General features: G+C 46.0%; 1 protein-coding gene across 1 annotated transcript; it reads right to left on the minus strand.

Annotated features, from left to right (window-relative positions):
- Positions 1-227: 227 nt before the first annotated feature.
- Positions 228-7,777, minus strand: LOC125321203. Its single transcript, XM_048293629.1, has 2 exons — positions 7,262-7,777; positions 228-2,295 (listed from the first exon to the last, which is right to left on the minus strand). Exon 2 carries the CDS (start codon positions 1,716-1,718, stop codon positions 357-359), a length of 1,362 nt encoding a protein of 453 aa, XP_048149586.1. The 5' UTR covers positions 1,719-2,295; positions 7,262-7,777; the 3' UTR covers positions 228-356.
- Positions 7,778-19,360: the final 11,583 nt, after the last annotated feature.

Genomic DNA, 19,360 nt, shown 5'->3' on the forward strand with positions numbered 1-19,360 from the left:
CAAAGAAATTAAACAAAAATATTTATTTGCTCAGTGCAGAAATATAGATATAGAGATATAGAGATAGATAGATGTGGAGGACGAGGGAAGATGCGGACAATCAATATGATTGTTAAGCAAGCTTCGTTTATTAGTGATTCTGCGATTACATTTATAGCTGGCTTTATTAGCTAATCATAGTTGTCCTTAGTTGATTGGATAATTCTTAAAAGGTGCATTTTCTTAGCTCTGCCCAGCTGTGGTTAGGGCTGTAACTCATATCCTTGTCTCGCTTGACCACAAGATCCTATCTTTGTCTAGCAGGCAGGCTCACGGTCATGTTGACCTTGCTCATTCTTGTGGTTAGCTGCTGAGCTTTAAGTTTCATGTCCTCTTTCTTGCAGCCATCCTTCCACAATTCCTGTTTTCTCTTTTTGCACAAGCAGGACATTGTTTGTGATCTTTGTTACTTGGCGAATAATGCAAGAATAAGATATCCGGATAATAAGCAGCATGGCAAAAATTATACTGAGCAAGTGAAAAGCTTCTGTTAAAATGGTTCGCATCCAAGGGGAAAGATTACCAAAGAGGCTAGCAAGCCGTTGATCAAAGGGGTTGCTTTCTACAGTAAGCTTCTGAGTATGCTCTCGCAGCCATTGCAGCTGCTTATGGATGGAAGTGCTGTGATCGGATAGATTAAAGCGGCACATTCCTTCAAATTCTTGGCAGCCATGGCCTTGTGCTAGCAATAAGAAGTCAATGGCTGCACAATTTTGCAGCAGTGCATGGCGCAGGCTATCTACATCTGTAGCGAGTTCTCTCAACACGTCTGAAGTGACATTTGCTTGCTTGCCTGCCCAGCATGCGAGCTTCTTAAGCTGGGTGAGGGCGTGTGCTGACGCGACTCCTGGGGCTAGGAGAGAGGCAAAAAAGACAGCAGGGGGTTCCCATAATTCCACATTGTCTCTGCAATCGGGGCCTAACTGACAAATGCTCCGTCGTGATCGTTTGTGCGTGATGTTTAGGATTTGCTGGATGCTAGGGGCAATCATTGTTAGCTTCCCAAAATAACACGGCCCTCCCATCGGCTTAGAAGGCACTCCTGGCCATGCTCTATCTCTGCAAATAAGGAAGGTTCCCGAGGGTAATGCCCTAGGTTTTTGTGGAGAGTCATTAACTGGCCACACTGAGCCATTGCAGTAGGCTGTGCCATTGGAGTACCATGAGGTGGTCGGGCTCAGCCATGTGCTAACATTGATCGGCTGTTGGGGCTTTAAATTGCCGTTATAGCCATAGTATCCAAACATAAGGCAATAGGGACCAGGCTGGGAGCCTAAGAGATCTAGCTCTTGCGGTTCGAGTGTAGATGTATTAAGGCCTAGGGCGATATTTTGTGCTTGGGCGGCTAAAGGGTTCTGCTTAATTTGAAGGGTCTTGCAGATGTCGAGTGTTGTGCTACCGCTCGTCACAACACAAAAGGCCGAGAACGCGGCTTCTGGCTCTTGATATTTAGAGGTGTAGCTTTTGAAGCTACTGGCCTTTGTCAATGGGACTCCGATAAGGCAGGTACGGAAGGGATCGGAAGGCGTGGCTAGTGATAAGCAGAAGGACTCTTGGCCTGTCTGGTTAGCCCAGGTGACCCACATGTGCTCTTGGTGGTCTATGTGGTGCACAGCTGTTTTGGTGGTCCACCAGAGGGACCACAACAAAGCGACAGCAAATGCGGTCCCAATCTTCATCTTCGACCTCCCACAACTGAGGGATTTTAAGCCCTACTTTGCAGCGGTGGCCAAGTATCTGAGTGGCCTCGTGGGCTGCCAGCCGTGCTACAGCCCGCCAAAGGTTCCAAGCTAGGACCCAATTGGTTCTTTGACTTATGTCTTCTATAAGGCTGAACACTATGTCAGGAGGGTACCCAGTCCAGCTAGCCAAGCCTCGTGCCCAGGATCTTTGGACCCAATTGCTATAGCAATTGTGACACCATCGAGATCGCAAGCACTCCTGGAATACCCACACTTTTCATTTGCAGCCCCCACAGTTGATTTTGACCCAGGCACAGCACCTAGCTTGGCTGCAATGGAGACAGGTCTGGGTTTGTATTCCTTGCCATCCCTGCCTATTCACCCAGCTTATCAAAGTCCGCAGCTCTCATTCGCTGGTCCAGGGGAGAGGTCGCCTTAGCAGATTTTCGATGAGTCGTAAAGGGTTGTCAACTGCTAAATGAAGGCGAAGCAGGTGTCTGTCTCTGGTTTCGCGGAGACTCTCTGTCATCTGCTAGAGCAGGTCGGGTCCAACGGCTCGGTACCCACAACGGACCTGTGGGAGTAAGCACACATATGTGACCTCTCCCTATATATTGTACTTCTGCTGGCCCTTCCCAATGTCCGGTTCGGGTGTTCCGATATAAGACTTTCATGGACGGTGTCTTTGGTTTGGCTTCTGATTCCTTAAAATGTGTTATGGCGGCCGGAACATCTCTGTCTCCTGTAATACAAAGGTAGTTCAGCACAAAGAGCGTTTTCACTAGTCGTTCTTGGGGGTCCTTGACTTCACGGTGCTTTTCTAGGTATTGCTTTAGTGTCTGGTGCGCTCACGCGACGATGGCCTGTCCTGTTGGGGAGTGCGGAATTCCCAGAACATGCTGTACGCTCCACTTCTGGCAGAACCATCTCATGCTCGTGCTGGTGTAGGCAGGGCCGTTGTCTGTTTTCACTTGCTTTGGCACTCCCATGACGGCAAAGCAAACTGTGAGATGTCTAGCTACGTGTAGCGCCTTCTCACTTGATTGTGCTGTAGCCCAGACAAAATGGCTAAAGGTGTCTATGGCGACATGCACATATTGTAATTTACCAAAAGCAGGGACATGGGTCACATCCATCTGCCAGAGGCTATTGGGACCTGTTCCGCGGGGGTTGACTCCGATTCCTAGGCCTAGTCCACGATGACCGCATGTGGGGCAGGCTCGCACAATACTTCTCGCGTCTTCCATTGTAATGCGGAACTGCCAATGCAAACCTTTGGCATTCTGGTGGAATGTCTCATGGGCTTATCGTGCGAGCTGAAATTGATCGAGGGGCACGGCGATGGCGGTCACTAGTTGATCTGCAAGGGCGTTGCCTTCTCCTAGGCCTTCGTTCCACTTGTGACTGCGGATGTGGAGTACTGCGTAGGCTTCTTCTCGCTGCTGTACTGCTTGTCTTAGCTGGCACATTAGGGTAAACGACCTTTTATTGGACACTTCTTTAATATGAGCGGTTTCGATTTGCTGTGCCACGCCCGCAATGTACAGGGAGTCTGTAATGATGTTGACGTGGTCTTTCAGCCAGTTGCTGAGTGCCCAAACAACAGCGGCCAGTTCCAGTGTCTGCAAGGAATCATCTGGGTCTGCTGGCAGGACACGTTGGCACCACTGCTTGCCGTCGTGCCATACGGCGGCGGCTCTCATCGATCTTCTTCCTGCATCAGTAAACACTGTCGTGGCATCTCGCAAGGGTTGTAGCGAGTGCTTTGGCTTAGGCATCCAAGTGTGTAACTGCATCCACTGTAGCATAGGCACTTTAACTGGCTGGGTATCAACTGGAGTCCCTTCTGTGAGCAGGCTGGCGCGGAGGGCATTGGAATATTGTAGATACCAATCTAGTACGTCTTTCTTTATGGGGACATAAATGGTGTTGGGTTCTCGGCCCGTTACTTGAAGTGCTCGGTCTCGCCCTTTTCAGATTAGCTCGGCCAGATTTTCAATTTGCTCTTGCAGTGTTGTCTTTGGCTGCAAGGTCGAAAAGAGCCATTCTAGGACTCATGGCTCCCCTGTTTTCTTTTCTTGTGTGTGAGTGGCGGCGAGCTGCTCTGGACTGGTAAGGATTGTAAGGTCTGTAGGTGCTGTGAGGTCCCGACGCGCTACTGCGCGCTGTGTGACTAGGTCACTTATTTGTTGAATTTGTGCTTCTTGTTGAGGCGTCAGGTGCACTGGAGCTGCTGGGTCAACACCTTTGAGTAGGGGGCGCAGGCAGTTAAGGTCGTCGTTGGACAGGCCAACGACTGGTCGCAGCCACTGCAGATCTCCGAGCAGGCGTCGTGCATCGTGGAGTGTGCGCACTTTTGTCTGCAGCACAAGTTTTTGAGGTCGAATGTGCGATTCTGTGATCTCCCAGCCAAGGTATTTCCAAGCAGGAGTGCGTTGAATTTTTTATGGTGCCACTGTTAGGCCATGCAGTTTCAGTTGCTTTACCAGCTCATGCTCTTGTGCTGGGGTGAAGGGCTCTGGCTGAGCTAGCAGGATATCATCCATGTAATGATAAATGATTGTTTGTGTCCACCTTTGCCGAAGGGGTTGCAAAGCAGCGTCTACAAAGAGCTGGCACAGGGTGGGAGAGTTACGCATGCCTTGCGGCAGCACAACCCACTCAAAGCATTGTGCGGGGCTTTGTTTATTAATTGATGGTAAGGTAAAGGCAAATCTCGGCGTGTCTGCAGGGTGCAGGCAGATGGTGAAAAAGCAGTCCTTTAGGTCTATGATCAGCAGGGGCCAACCCTCAGGTAGCATTGCTGGGTTGGGCAGCCCTGGCTGTAGTGCTCCCATTGCTTGCATCTGGGCGTTCACGGCCCTCAGGTCATGTAGTAGTTGGTACTTGCCAGATTTCTTCTTGATTACGAATATGGGCGTATTCCAGGGACTGGTAGATGGCCGGACATGACCTTGGTTTAGCTGCTCTTGCACCAGGGAGTGTGCTTGGACAAGACTTTCCTCTTTTAGCGGCCACTGCTCAATCCATATGGGCTCATCACTGAGCCACGTGAGTGGAATGGGGAAAGTCCATGCAATGGCTGCTATTGAAAAGCTGTTTCTATAGTGAGTACTGCTCTGATTTGGCTGAGTACATCACGTCCGATCAAGGCAGACACGCCCTTTGGCAATGGCATAATGGTGACTGCAAGGGTTAGCTGGCGGCCATCAAGCGCTATTTGGACGGGGGCACTCCGTTGTACTGCTGATGCTCCCCCTACCCCTTTTACTGCTACGGCTGCGTTTTGAAGGGGCCAATGTGGCGGCCATTCTTGGTGGGAGATGATGGTGATGTCGGCTCCAGAGTCTAGGAGGGCTCGCAGGTGAATTCCTTCTGGGCCATGGCTGAGCGTAATGCGGACTACTGGTCGAGAGTTCATAGGTACTGTCAAGAGCGCCAGGCCTCCTGTTGATCCGAATCCTCAGTTGCCTCTGGGCTCTAGGGCGCGGCTATTCGCATCTTGGATGAGGTGTGGCAGGGGAACTAGTTGAGCTATCTTGCTGCTGGCAGGTATAATCAATGGAGGGAACTGTGCTTGAACCATGATTTTAATTTCCCCTGTGTAGTCGGCGTCAATGAGTCCAGGAATAACGAGGAAGCCCTTCAGAGCTGCTGAGGAGCGGCCTATTAGTAGTGCTCCATAGGTTTGTCCATTGTGCTTTAGAGGGCCACACACCCCCGTGGGTGAGCATATGACTTCTTTGTTTGCAAGGACAATGTCTACTGTGGTTGCCAAGTCCAAGCTGAGGCTTCCTGAGGTGCTGGCACGGAGGCGACTGGCTGGCTGGAGTGGTTGGGGTGGGGTGCTGATGCTATTGCGGGAGCCACTGTTGGTGTCATTGCACCGCGGCTCCGAGCACTCGGCTTCCCGTTTCCCTGTCTGCGTCGGCATGCTGAGGTGCTGTGGTTGTCCATCTGGCATCTCTGACACCAAACTTCCGAGGCGGTGCACTCTCGGCGAATGTGTCCCTGCTGTCCGCAGCGGAAGCATCGAGGACATGTGGGGCCTCTCGGCACTGCCGCTGGCTTGGCCTGGAGGGGGGCTAGGGCGGCCAGTACTTGTCTCTGGTTTTCTTTGATACTGCGCCCTACCTCTCTTACTGCCTCTACGAGCATGGCATGCTCTCCTACAGGGACCCTGCTCATTCTTTCTAGCATTTCTTCTACTGTGGCGTTCCCTGGCAGAGTTACTAAAATAGCTCGGGTGCTGGAGTTTGCGTTTTCCATGGCACATTGCCTTAACAAGGCGCCTTTCATCCATTCTTGCACATCAGATCTGTTAATGGTGTCTGTAACTCGATCAATGAATGATACAAAGGTCTCATTTCTACCTTGCTTTATTCCCATGTACGAGGGGGTCAGCGGGGCAGTCCTGACCCGACTTAGGGCAGCCCTAGCTAGTCGCATGGCTTCTCGCAGTAATTCTGGTCCTAGCCGAGCTTGTTCCTCTATGGAGGCATACATCCCTACTCCTGTGTACTGGTCTGCTGTGAATCCGGCTAGAGGATCGCCGGCGGGTCTGGGGAGATGGGCCGCAGTGTTGCATAGTGTTCCAATGCGACTGCCATAGCATTAATTGGGATTGGGTTAGAATCATTTTCATAATGGTCTTAATGTCTTCTTGCAGTAAAATGCCAGTTCCCCAAATATAATTTAGCATCTGTTTTGCTGGCTCTCCGTGGATGCCAGACTCAGCGACACTACTGCGGAGCTGGGATAGCAATTTCCAATCCAGAGGACTGTATGTGGCCGTGACATTTCCCTGATTGTCTTGGCCATATACCACAGGGAATGCCCAGCCATCCTCAAGCTCCTTTAAAATAGTGCTGTCGCCGGCTTGTAATGCTTCCCTTTTTTTATTGTCCCAGTCTACCCCTTTTTGTGTTTGTGAGGCTCATTGGGGTGTGGTTGTCTCAGGGGATCTGTTTTTGAATGTGCTTCTTCTGCCGGCGGGGCAGAGGGCTCTGCTGTTTGGGTTGATGACGTGCTCTCTGCCGCTGCATTGCTAGCTCAAGCAGCGACTGAGATTGTTCAAGTGGCTGGGGGTTTGGGGACATTATCACTCCCTAGGACTAACTGCCCTGGTTTTATTTCTGGCTCGCCTGTGCTCGAACGTGGGACCGTCCCCCCGTTTTTCAAGTAGGAATTGGCTACCGCGGCTAGGTTTTGCTCAATATGATGCTGCTTTAGACTATCAATGATTGCTCGCCATGGTTTCATAACCCTTTTTGCGGCTTTGTTGTCGTCTATCACTTGCTCCCACAGCTAGTCTCCATACCGCCTCCACTCTGCCACATCAAACACAGTATTAGGGTCCTTGAAAAACCCCTGCGCGTTTCCGTACGCGAGTAACCCTGGCAGGTCCTTTTTTAAATCGAGGTCCTGAACTCTACGCTTTTCTAAAAAGCAAGTGAGTAAATCAAGAGCTGCCTGTCTTTCCATCTTTCAGCCTGTTAGTACGGGCGCCCGTTGCAGCCTTTCCCCTGCAGGCAACTCACCGTGCGGCGGACACTCCGTTATTGGGTTGGTCCAGGCACGGGAACAGGAAGCGCCAGCGCTGCGGTTCCTTTTGCCTCCCGGTCGCTGCTTACCGGGGCTTTCTCACTCATCCTCTTGTCGTGCTGTCCTTGTATCACGTCGGCGTCACCATTTGCGGAAGACGAGGGAAGATGCGGACAATCAATATGATTGTTAAGCAAGCTTCGTTTATTAGTGATTCTGCGATTACATTTATAGCTGGCTTTATTAGCTAATCATAGTTGTCCTTAGTTGATTGGATAATTCTTAAAAGTTACATTTTCTTAGCTCTGCCCAGCTGTGGTTAGGGCTGTAACTCATATCCTTGTCTCGCTTGACCACAAGATCCTATCTTTGTCTAGCAGGCAGGCTCACGGTCATGTTGACCTTGCTCATTCTTGTGGTTAGCTGCTGAGCTTTAAGTTTCATGTCCTCTTTCTTGCAGCCATCCTTCCACAGATAGATAGATAGATAGATAAATAGATAGATGGCAGGGCTGTGCCTCATGAGAGTCCAACATCTGCAACAGGAGCAAGGAAGCTCTTGGAGGAGCATCTGATAACTGAGCAGTGAGATTTCTCCTGAGGAAGATGAGGATCCAGTTGTGCAAATGGTAGAGAGCTGTATGCTGGGGAAACAGGAGGTACTTCACACCCTGTGATTCAGACTGGCACTACCCAAAATCTTCATCAGCATTCCGACATTCAGGGTTGGCCACAACTGATGGGAAGCCAGCAAAAAACCACCACAGACACTGTGTAGTCAGAGATCTCAAATAAGATAAAGAAAATTAAATTTTGAATTAAATCTGTGTCTGGATCGAAGAAAGATTCACATGTTTCTCTTCAATATTTTATAGAAGTGCTCATATCTCAAGAGCCCTTTGGGTTGTTTGACGACTTTTCATGAATCTTTCTGTAGCTTCTCCTGTTAAACATTAATAATCCCAACTCTAGCTACATGTGAGCACAAGAATACAAACCAAAGCTGACAAAAAGATTTTCATGGGTGGGAGCTGTACTGACTGATCTTTTTCTCACTGAAATTGGGATTTGGGGGCAAATGCTGACTATTAGACTAAAGAAATGCTGTAAGTGTTTAGGAAATATGACGCCTTATTTAACCATGACACAGCTAAGAAAGAGCCAGTGTTATTTTACAATACTTTATCCCAGAATTCACAGAAATGTTTGCAGTGCTTAAGATGGATGCCTTCTTCTGCTATAAATGTGAAACCTTATTTAGAAAAGAGGCCCAGTTTTTTTTATTTTAAAGAGTCTGTACAAAGCAAAGGCTGGCCATAAGAGCTCTCGGTTCCTTGGGCTGCTTATTAAAAACAAGGTTTACAGTATAAAGCAAAAATACAAAAATACCTATGTTTGGATTACAACTTCAGGAAGGACAGGGAACAGTGGGATCACTTCTAATATTGTTCCCTCTTTATATGTCTCTTCAAAAATGTAGTAACAAAAATCTCTAGTAAAGATATCCTATATAATTTCTCTTTCTTGAGCAGGCAAAGGAACCATTTTGCATCATAGCTCCCCAGATTTTCAACATTCCTTATTAAGTAAGTTGAGACAAGGAGAGATATTTACCATGATCCTACTCGTTTAGGCTCCAAATAATTTATCATTTCTGGCTGAAAAAAAAAATTAGATGTTGAAATTAAATAATTTTGAATATAGCATGGTGAATATAAAGGGACACTTCGATCACTAGCTGAAACCATGGATTGTCTCTCTGGGAATAATTTGGATATTAGACTTATATATGCTTGCTTGCCATCAGGCCTATAATAAGTTAAGCTACTTAATATAATTAGCTTCCAAAATGGTATTTACTGAATCAGAGAAGACAAGAGAAAATGAGGAAATAAAGTTTTCTTTACTACTGAATACTACAAATCCTGTGTTTCATTTTGGCTATGAGAATCTGTGTTTTGTCTTGTTTTAATTTATGGCACAAAACAGAAGTCACATAAACACTGTCTTCTCTTCAGATGACAGTTCAAGTGACAGAGTTTAAGAAGCTCAGGTTTAGATCTGGTTTATGGGAAAACAGTTCACACAGTACATCAGCTCGACCAAGGCATTGTACAGAGACTGTAGGCTGTCAGAGTCAAGGTTCCTGAGTCCAGGTCCATGTCCTCTGGATCCACAGAGAAAAATCTGAGACCTGTCTTTTAGACCTGATTTAGTGTGAACCAGGATCTTGTTGTCTGCCTGCCTTTCCATAGACAGGTCAAGAGCCTGGCTGTCCCTGTGTCCCCAAGGAAGCAACCTTCTCTTCACAAAAAGACTGACAAACTACAGTGCAAAGTTTATCATGTTGAAATTTCAGAGAGTCCAGACATGAAATTTCTTTAATGTAAAAAAAAGTGAAAGTCTTTCAGGACTGATAATCAGGAAAAAAAAACCCAAAAAACCAAGAGGAACATTGTTAACTATAGCCACTTCCATTGGCAGCACTGGTATTAATTAATGTTGCCAAAACATGAAACTGTAGTCATTAAAAAGTTGCAAACACAGCTTCAGTGTAGGCAATGCCCCACGCAGCAGAGTTTTTCGTGGTTTAACCTTCATGCAGCATAAACATACAACTAAACCATTAAATGATGTTCAGGTTAGTGAGGATCCAAAAGAGGAGGAAGAAGTTGGCTTCTTTCCTAGTTTTATGGGGAAGATAGCCTTTGGCAAGGAAAGGATAGGGCAGACCTGCACTGGGAAGGGATTTAGCTGTGGGGACATCAGCTGACCTGCACAGGTCAGGGACGAGGAAGAACATTTTGTCTTCTTCTGAAAAAAAACGGATAAAACTAGCAGGAACACAAACTTGTGGAACCCCAGGAAAGAAACATTTATGGAAATATAAGCCATGTTTTACTTACAATTAAGCTTCTGCAATTATTCGCTCCCTGCTTAAACTGTGGGAAGCATTATGGCAATTAAACAGAATACACTGTAAGACATAACTTTCCTGTCACAGTCTTTTTTCTGGGGGCTGCTTGTGGCAGGAGCATTTCAGGTATTTGCACATTTTAAAAAGGACTTTTGTTCATTTGTTCTTTATTTCAGTCTCAGCAATCTTCAGTTGAGGGCAAATGGGAGGCCAAGGATACATGGATGCATAATGATCACAAGCTTCCAGGAAAGCATCAACTTTATCACTTTTGGTAGGGAAGGCAGAAAACAACCCTTTATTTTTACCAAGACAGATATAATTTTTGCAGTTCTGTTTGTACAGTTTTATTGGAGATTCTTTTGAAAATCTCAATAGGAAGGAGAGGAAAAGATGGCTTTTCCCCAGAAGCTAGGAGAACCTGAAAAAACCTGCATAAAAAGGAATGCACTGTTCAAGAGAAGTCTGCAAGCTGGCCTCCCACCTCTTTGAGCCTAATTCAGTTGCAGAGAAACAGAAAAATAGTGGTCCTTGAAAACTCGAAAGAGTTCAGACAATTACACCAGTTCTGCCAACCTTCCACAATTTCAGACTTCTTAGCAAGAACAGTCTCCTTGGAAATGAGCTCCCAAGGAAGTTATGCCAACCTGCATGGCCATATGACATATGTGCCCTGCCTGTGACACACCTCAGCAGCATTACCTCTGTCCAATCTCTCCTCTCCACCAAGCAGCTAAGATCTGCTCCTTGAGCATCCTCACACTTGTGACCACTTTGGCTGTGGCCTTGACACAAGTGTGGGGTGTATTCACTGTGCTAATCCTGCATGAGTTCAGGCACAACCTGGTCTCCTCTACAATAATCCCTGTACAGTGTGGTATGTAACTCAGTAAATCCTGAAAAGCAGGACCAAGACACTTTGATATGTGGAAAAAGGTCTTGAGAACAAATCATCCACATGAATTAGTCTCTTACCTTTAGAGGCTCATCACCAGGTGAGACACCAGTCAGGTCTGGACTTTATCTGACTACTTTCCTTGAGGAAAGATGAACTTTAGCCTCTGTCAGAGTCATCATATTCTCCCCTGCTTCTGTTCTCTGGACCACAAAGACTTGAGTTCCTGCAGGTTCAAATGGAGACAGAAAAAAAATCTAGAGGCGTTTTTCCCCCCTTTTCTGCCTGCATCTTCAGACTTTTTGGTGATTTAAGCCAACACAGTCATGTGGCAAACAATTTTACAGTGCTAATACACAGATACAGAGCAATCCCCAGTTCATGAAAGTGTATGTGCCACAAAATACAGTTTTACTGTTATTTGCCCTGTCATCATTTTTGCAGAATGCTTTGGCTCTAAAGGAAGATTATAGACAATACTAAAATTAAACAGCAACAGGATTAAAATAATGCTGCAGAACTAGAGAAAGGAGGAAAAAAATTGCCTGAGTAGGATTGTTAAACAAAACAAGGATATATCTGGTTGCCCTCCAAGTGAGTGCCCTCCAAAATGCCCATAGAGCTATACCATCTTTTGTTTAAACCACTTATCTTTGCCCTGAACAGTAATTTATTCCTGGACTGGCTGAAATATTAAGTCCCGGGTGTTGCCCCTGTGATGTTTAGGCAGAACATACTGCAAATGCAGAACAACTGCTTGTGTGTGCAGGTCTGAGTGTCAGAAGTGCTGAGGAGGGTTTTATGAGAGGCATGCAACTGTATCAATCTAGAGTGAAGCAGGAGGACAATTCACTGTGACAGGGCTTCACCTGGTCCAGGGAGCTGACCAGCCTTGCTGGTGATGGGTTTCCTTAGGCTATGAGCTCTACTCATCTTTTCACCAGGGGAGTCTCTTCCAACACCAGTACTCACATTTTTCATTTTACTAAGCATGGGCAGCCAAGGCAAGCCTTTCTATACCCAGGCCCTCTGGTCTTCTAACACTCCTTTGGGTGAGAAATGTCCATCCTAGAGGGAGTGCCTTGGGGCAAGAGATAAAGCTTTAGGAGAGCTTTAAGGGGGCTTGCAGAGTGCTCAGTTTTTGCTGGGGATCATAATTTCTTCTGCCTTCCACCATCCATAAGTCAGGTTTGGGGTGATGCCTTTTCAGCCCTAAAATCACAACCCAAACAAGATTAAAATGATCAAAAGCAGTTACCATTTATTGAAGGTCCTCCAGGTGCACTTCTGGCAGAGCGCACAAATGATAATAGGGTTCTGACACTTTTATAAGTTTAGCAAATTAACATAATTGACAAGAATCCCCAGTTAGAAGTACGGTTAATGAAGCAATTCCCTCTCTTGGTTTGGCCCCCTGCTGAAGCCTCCCCCGTGCTTCTAGCCCTACATTGTTTATGTCTAAATACATGGGAAAGTGACATGGCCTTATTCAAAGAAGAAGCAAGATTAGAATAGGATTCCAGGAATGTGTTTGTCTAACAAAGTACTAAAGTTAGGTAAGAAACTATATATACAATAATAGTCTACAGAGCTATGAATATATGAAAAGTATATAAAAAGCAAAAATCTTTTGGCATCATGAGAAAACTCACAATTTTTTTTTTGTCAAAAGCAATTGTTTAAACACACACACACAAACACACACACAACTCCTCAGCCCTTTTCCCTGGTTGTTACAGGTAATGTAAGTCCAAGTGATGTGAGTGGCAAAGCATTTTGGCTAGAAGACAGGGGCACAGCATTTCATTAATCTGTTAAGGTTATTTAAGGGCCTCCCCAAAACTGTACCTGAGCCACTCAATGACTTCAAGTGGTTCTGTTTTACAATACTCCTGTATGTCATGGTTTTGACACTGGGAAAACACCAGGCATCCACGACAGCCACTCACTTGCCCTCCCCTGCTACAGCTGGGCAGAGGAGAGAAAAAAAATACTAAATGAAGGGTTCATGAGTTGAGGTAAGGACTGGGAGAAAACACTCCAAGAGCAAAACAGGCTCAGCTTAGAAGTACAAAGTGAATTTATAACTAACAAAGTCAGAGGACGATAGTAAGAAGTAAAATAAGCCCTTATAAACACCTTTTTCCCCCCAACCCCTCCCTCCTTCCCATTGACAGCACAGGGAGATGGGGGGTGGGGACTTTGGTCAGTTCATCACCCGAGATCTTCTTCCACTACTCAGGGAGAGGAGTCCTTCCCTTAGCTGTGCCATGAGGTCCCTTTCCACTGGAGACAGTTCTCTGTGAGCTTCTGCTGTGTGGTTCCAATCTCACAAGCAGCAGTCCTCCCAGGACTGCTGCAACATGAATCCCTCTTAAGGGCAGACAATCCTCCCAAAACTGCTGCAGTGTGGGTCACTCTTCCATGGGATGCAGTCCTCCAAGGACAGGCTGCTCCAGACTGGAAGCAGGGCCTCCCCCTCTCTCCACTGGATCACAGCCTCCTCCAGGCATCCACCCGCTCTGGCATGGGCACCTCCCCCACAGGCTGTGGGTGATGCCTTAGGTTTTAAATTTTATATTTTTCAAATCCTGTACTGCTTGGTGTGTAACTCTGAAGTTTCTTGTAGCCTGTTAATTTCTGTTCTCTCATGCTAGGTAGACATAACAAAGCCTCTCCGGGCCTGCTCTTCAAGGACACCTAGACTGTCCTAGGCCCAAAAAGTATAAACCAAAGAGCCTCTAAGAGGGGGGCAAGCTGAGGGGAATTACATCATTAAACAGAGGCTTTAATTGGAGAATTAACCATGATATGCAAATGAACCAAACCTATAAAAGTGTGAATAACTTGTGACCTGTCATCCATCTTGGGGTCCATCTTGGCAATAGCTTCTGGCTCCCCAGAGGGTACCTTTGAAGGCCTTTCAAATAAATACCTACCTTATTCCCTTACTCCCGTCTAGTCTCTGTTTCTAGGAGGCCTCTCAAGGCATCATGAGTGGATTTCTGCATCTCCCGTGGACCCTCATGGGCTGCAAGGGCCAGCTTGCTTCACCTTGATCATCACCGCGGCCTACAGAGGAATCTCAGCTCTGGTGCCTGGAGCACCTCCTCCCCCTCCTTCTCCACTGACCTTGGTGGCTCCATGTTGTTTCCCTCACATGTTCTCACCTCCTCTTCTCTGAAAAAAACTGTGCCCCACTTCATTTTGATTTTCTTCTTAAATATGTTATCACAGAGGCATTACCACCATCTCTAATTGGCCCAGTCTTGGCCAGTGGCATGTCCATCTTTGGAGCCATCAGGGATTGGCTCTGCCGGACATGGTGGAAGCTTCCAGCAGATTCTCACAGAAGCCACCTCTGTGCCCCCCACCACTACCGAAAACCAGGCTGTACAAAGCCAACACACTGTAATATGGAGAAATGCCATCCCTCCCAGGGATGGCAAAGATTAGTTGTTGAAAATCACAGCTGCAGCAGAATTATGAGAAAAAGCAAAGCACATTCCAGGTGATTGTCGTATTCATTCAACTATCCTATTAAAAATCACATATTTGGAGAGGAAAATGGGGGTAAAATAATGAGGGAAGGAGATATTAATAAAAAGAAAGGGACCATGGGAAAGAAAGATTTATCAACTGATTTTACTGTGTAACCAGGCAATTGCTTTCCATTTTGCCTGCTTGAGAGTGTCCCCTGATGCATAACTAAACTGGCATTTGGGGCATGTTTTCATATTTCATTACTGCTGCTGTGAATGTGGGATATTTGGGAACGAGAAGTGCTATTTGATGAGGGAGAAACACCTGACACAGAGGACAGTGAGACTAAAACCTCTGGTTACTGTTTTGAGAACTTGTCCTGTAAATAGGTTAAGCACTGATCCCTGGGCAGCTGCTTCTGAACACTGTGAGCATATGTAGCTCCAGGCACTGTTTAAATTAAACTGAGGCACTGGGACTCAGATTTTTGTTCTGGGGAAATGGCTCACAGCTTCAGGCACTTGGGTTTCAGAAACCCAGGCCAACTCAAATTGAACACACACACACAAAAAAAAAACCAGAACAGAAAAGTAAGAAAAGGAAAACCAGCCATCCTGCAAAGTGAACTAGCACTACAGTGTCGCAGTACGGTCGCGAGACAGTCGGCGATGAAAGAGACGGGGCAGATTGCTTGGATGCAATAAGCCGATTTTATTGATACAGGGTCGGGTTTTTATACCTTTCAGTTATATAAGCAGTTATATAAGCAGCAATCACTATAACAACCATATCTATGTTTCTTAATAACATTGCAAAACTAAAAGCTAGCACTAACTATCACAGGTACATACCAAGCATACCTTTTATGCTGACTGTTTCATTATAGGCCTTACTGCCTGCCACGGTTTGCGGCCTAGCAGCGTTAGCGCGTCTACTTCTGACATGAGTTTAGCAGCGCTCTCACTTCTGCTTTCTAGCTGTATCTCCACATCTCCCCCTTTCTTATCCACAAGTAAAATTTTCTTTGTTGACTTATCGATCAGTCTCTGAACACATTGCAAAACACATGGCAGACAAATCATTATAAGCAATAGCGCGGCTAAAATATAAATTCCTGCTTTAGCTAAATGCTTAAGCCGGCCAGTGAGTCCCCATCCTCCAAGTATGCTTCCAAGCCAGTCGTTATCATTCATAACTCTCAATTTGTTAACACTATTCCGAAGGGCTTGGATGTTAGCATGGATAGACAGGGAGTGATCAGACGGGTTCATGCAGCATAAGCTTCAAATTCATCACAGCCGTGTCCATGCGCTAAAAGCAAAAAATCAATTGCAGCTCTATTCTGCAGTGTAGCATGTCTTACGCTATCTACGTCTGTTAATAAGCCTGTTAAAGCAGAGCTAGTAGCATTAGTTTGTTTTGCAAGCCAGCAGCCAAGGTTATTCAACGTTTTCAAAGCATGAGCCGTTCCGATGCATGGAATGATAGATGCAAACACTCGGGCTCCCAAGTTCCAAGATTGAACATTATCATCACAATCTTGGCTATATGTGTGTGTGCTGCGTTTTGCTCGCACCAGTTTATGCAAGGAAGGCAAGTTCCTTTGAAAAGAGTGAAACATAGTTAGTCGTCCAAAAGTACAGGGACCTCCTATAGCTTTGCCTGGTATTCCCTTCCATGCTCTGTTTCCACATATCAAAAATATATTGTCTAGCAGTCCAATAGCATCACTTCCAGGAGTGACTGGTTGGGGCAATGTATGATTACACCAGGCAGAAGCATTGGTGTAAATTCCTGTTCCTGAAACATCTAAGCCAAATTTTCTGCTGGGGCGGTTAGTATAGTTTAGATAAAAACATGCAAAAGACTGCATAGACCCAAAAATGTCCAATTCTTGGGGCTGCATAGGGAGAGAGGGAAAATTAAGGACCTTATTTACTCCTAAACCCCTGTTGTTAGAAAAGTACCATCCGGCTGATTCTCCAGCCCTTTTTCGCCAACTTTCTTGGCACCACCAGGTTGGCTCAATTCGGCCTATGGCAGTACACTCCCTTCGAACTGTCAAATTGAATAAAGTATCCCATTCACTTTTCACTAAGGGCATAGCCACCAAACAGGTCTGGAAGGGGTCACCAGGGGAGGTCATAGATAGGCACAGCGTAGACTCATTTAAAGATTCAGCAAGTGTAAGCCAAACATTACGTTCTGGGAGGGCTGGCATTGCGGCCACTTCTCCATCGTCGAGAAGGAGCCCTACTAAGAGAGCTAGTCTGAGAAGGCATGTCTGTCTCCCAAAGATACCATTGTGGAGGCCAGCCATAACCATATCCACACACAAATTTTAAAACAAGACAGTTACTATAAGATTGGCATAAAGGATCACAACGTGGACAATTGCTACGGCGGCGATGCGATATGCAATACTACCGCTTTTGACACTTTCGACACTGACACAAAACCCACACTTGATGAAAGTAATTTTTACAAATAAAACAGGGAATAGGATTGCTCTCAAGTCCGAGTTTCTCCTTAAACCATTCCCAGTACTGTTCACGGAGAGAGACTTGACCTGCAATTATATTTTGTACTTCTATTGGAGTGGGTCGTCCCTGGAAGTCAAAAAGAGGTGTGAAGTCAATAAGTCCTCTGGAATTAAGTAGAAGCTGACCGAGCTGATGATCGGAGAAATCAGGAAGAGGCGTAACTCGAGGCAGAGGCTGGGATGGCCGGGGTCTCTGCTGATAGTGTGCCAGGGTGATCGAGATCTTCAAAGTCCTCAGGAGAAGCTTTTAAGGATTCTCTGAAGGGTCTCACACTCTTGGCTGGGATCCACCTCGGGCCACTCTCTGTAGAAACACAGGCAAAACCCCTTCCCCATGTGATGAGGGGATAAGGTCCCAGGATCTTACCTGTTTCTGGGTCCTTAACAAGGACTGGGGCCTTCTGTTTGACTTCTAACTGTCGGTTACTGCCGAAGTGCCTTACAATTGGGGGGTTGGGATCCATCAGGGAGCAATTTAAAAAGTTGAATACATACAATGCTTTCTGCAAGCGTTCAGCTGGGGTAGCATTCCCCATTCCCCCTTTCTGTTGTAATAAAAGACGTTTAAGTGAACTGTGGGCTCGCTCAATAATAGCTTGGCCCGTGGAGGAATGAGGAATCCCCGTTTTGTGTGTAACTCCCCAAAGGGCAAGGAAATTTGCAACTCTCTGCGAAATAGACGCTGGACCATTATCAGTTTTAATCTGTGAAGGAATTCCCAAGACTGCAAAGGCACTAGAAAAATGACGGCAAACATCTCTTGCTGATTCTCCTGTATGACAGGATGCAAACAGAACACCTGAAAAGGTGTCTATAGAAGAGTGTATATATTTAAGTCTGCCAAATTCAGGAAAATGAGTAACATCTGTTTGCCAAATTTCGAGGCTCTGGAGTCCTCTAGGGTTAACACCTCCAGCTAGAGAAGGAAAGGAGTGCCTTTGGCAGTCTGGGCACACAGCCACAATGTTAGAGGCTTGGCGAGAAGACAAAGCAAAAGTTCTCGCAAGTGCAGCAGCATTTTGATGAAAAAATGAGTGGCTGATTTTTGCTTGGGAAAAGCGATCAGGGACTACTTGCGCAGGTAGCGTAAGTAAATCCGCTTGGCGTTTCCCTTCTGCAATGAAACCAGGTAAGGTAGTGTGAGATCTAACATGCATCACAAAATATGATTCTTGCCTGTTATCTAAAAGAAAAACAAGCTGTTGTAACCAATAAAACAAATCTGCATTAGGCACATCTTTCAACACAGCAGCTTCAGCTCTTTCCACTAGTCCTGCAACATAAGCAGAATCAGTTATTAGGTTAAAAGGAATAGACCAGCGTTCGAAGGCTCGTACAACGGCCGCTAATTCAGCAATTTGAGGAGATCCTGAAACAGTGGTGACATCTGAGTCCCATCGGTTGAGATTCGAATTCCACCACAACATCACAGATTTGTGGCTGCGACCTGAACCATCCGTAAAAACAGTTAATGCTTGCAAGGGAATTTCGCTTCTTTTGGGTCGTGTTAGAAGATTGAATCCTGCTGCTACAAGCTTGTGTTTCGGGGGGTGTGTGGAAAGTTGTCCAGAAAAGTCGGTAAGAGCCATCTGAAACACTTCGGACTGTTGATAAAGCCATTGTAAATAAACAACAGTAACAGGCAAATAAATCAAACAGAAATCAACACCTGCAAGTGTAACAAGTCTCTGTCTAGCTTTTACAATAAGCAGAGCAAACATTTCATGTTGAGTACTGACAGTTTTGGACATGTGATGTGGCAGAAAAATCCATTCAATAATTAATAGAGGGTCTGGCAAGTTAGGGTCCCACTGAAAAATTAAAGCATGGGGTTGCTTAGCTGGATTTAAAATGATTAAGGAAAAAGGCAACTCCGGAGCCCAACGAGCCGCTTGCCGATTTGAGATAGCATCAGCTACCTTTTGCAATGCCTGGCAAGCTTCCAATGTAAGCTGCCGAGGTGATAGTAAATCAGGCTCTCCTTTTAACAGAGCAAACAGAGGGCTCAAGTCTGTGTTTGAGATTCCTAACAGGGGACGAACCCGATTAATTGTCCCCAAAAGTTTCTGAGCATCATGCAAAGTAGAAATGTTTGTTTGAATTTGTAAAGGCTGAGGAGAAATACTCTGGGTCCTAATTCGCCAGCCCAGGTATTTCCAAGGGGGTTGATGCTGAATTTTTTCAGGAGCAACACAAAGTCCTGCTTGAGTTACAGCCTTACTGACAAGGGCTAAGGCTTTCTCCATGACTTCTTGTTTT

Source organism: Corvus hawaiiensis, chromosome 2 (assembly GCF_020740725.1).
Source record: "Corvus hawaiiensis isolate bCorHaw1 chromosome 2, bCorHaw1.pri.cur, whole genome shotgun sequence".
NCBI lineage: Eukaryota > Metazoa > Chordata > Aves > Passeriformes > Corvidae > Corvus > Corvus hawaiiensis.

Bases quoted from the DNA above. Each gene is read 5' to 3' on its own strand.
- LOC125321203 (XM_048293629.1), bottom strand. From the start codon at position 1,718: ATGAAGATTGGGACCGCATTTGCTGTCGCTTTGTTGTGGTCCCTCTGG.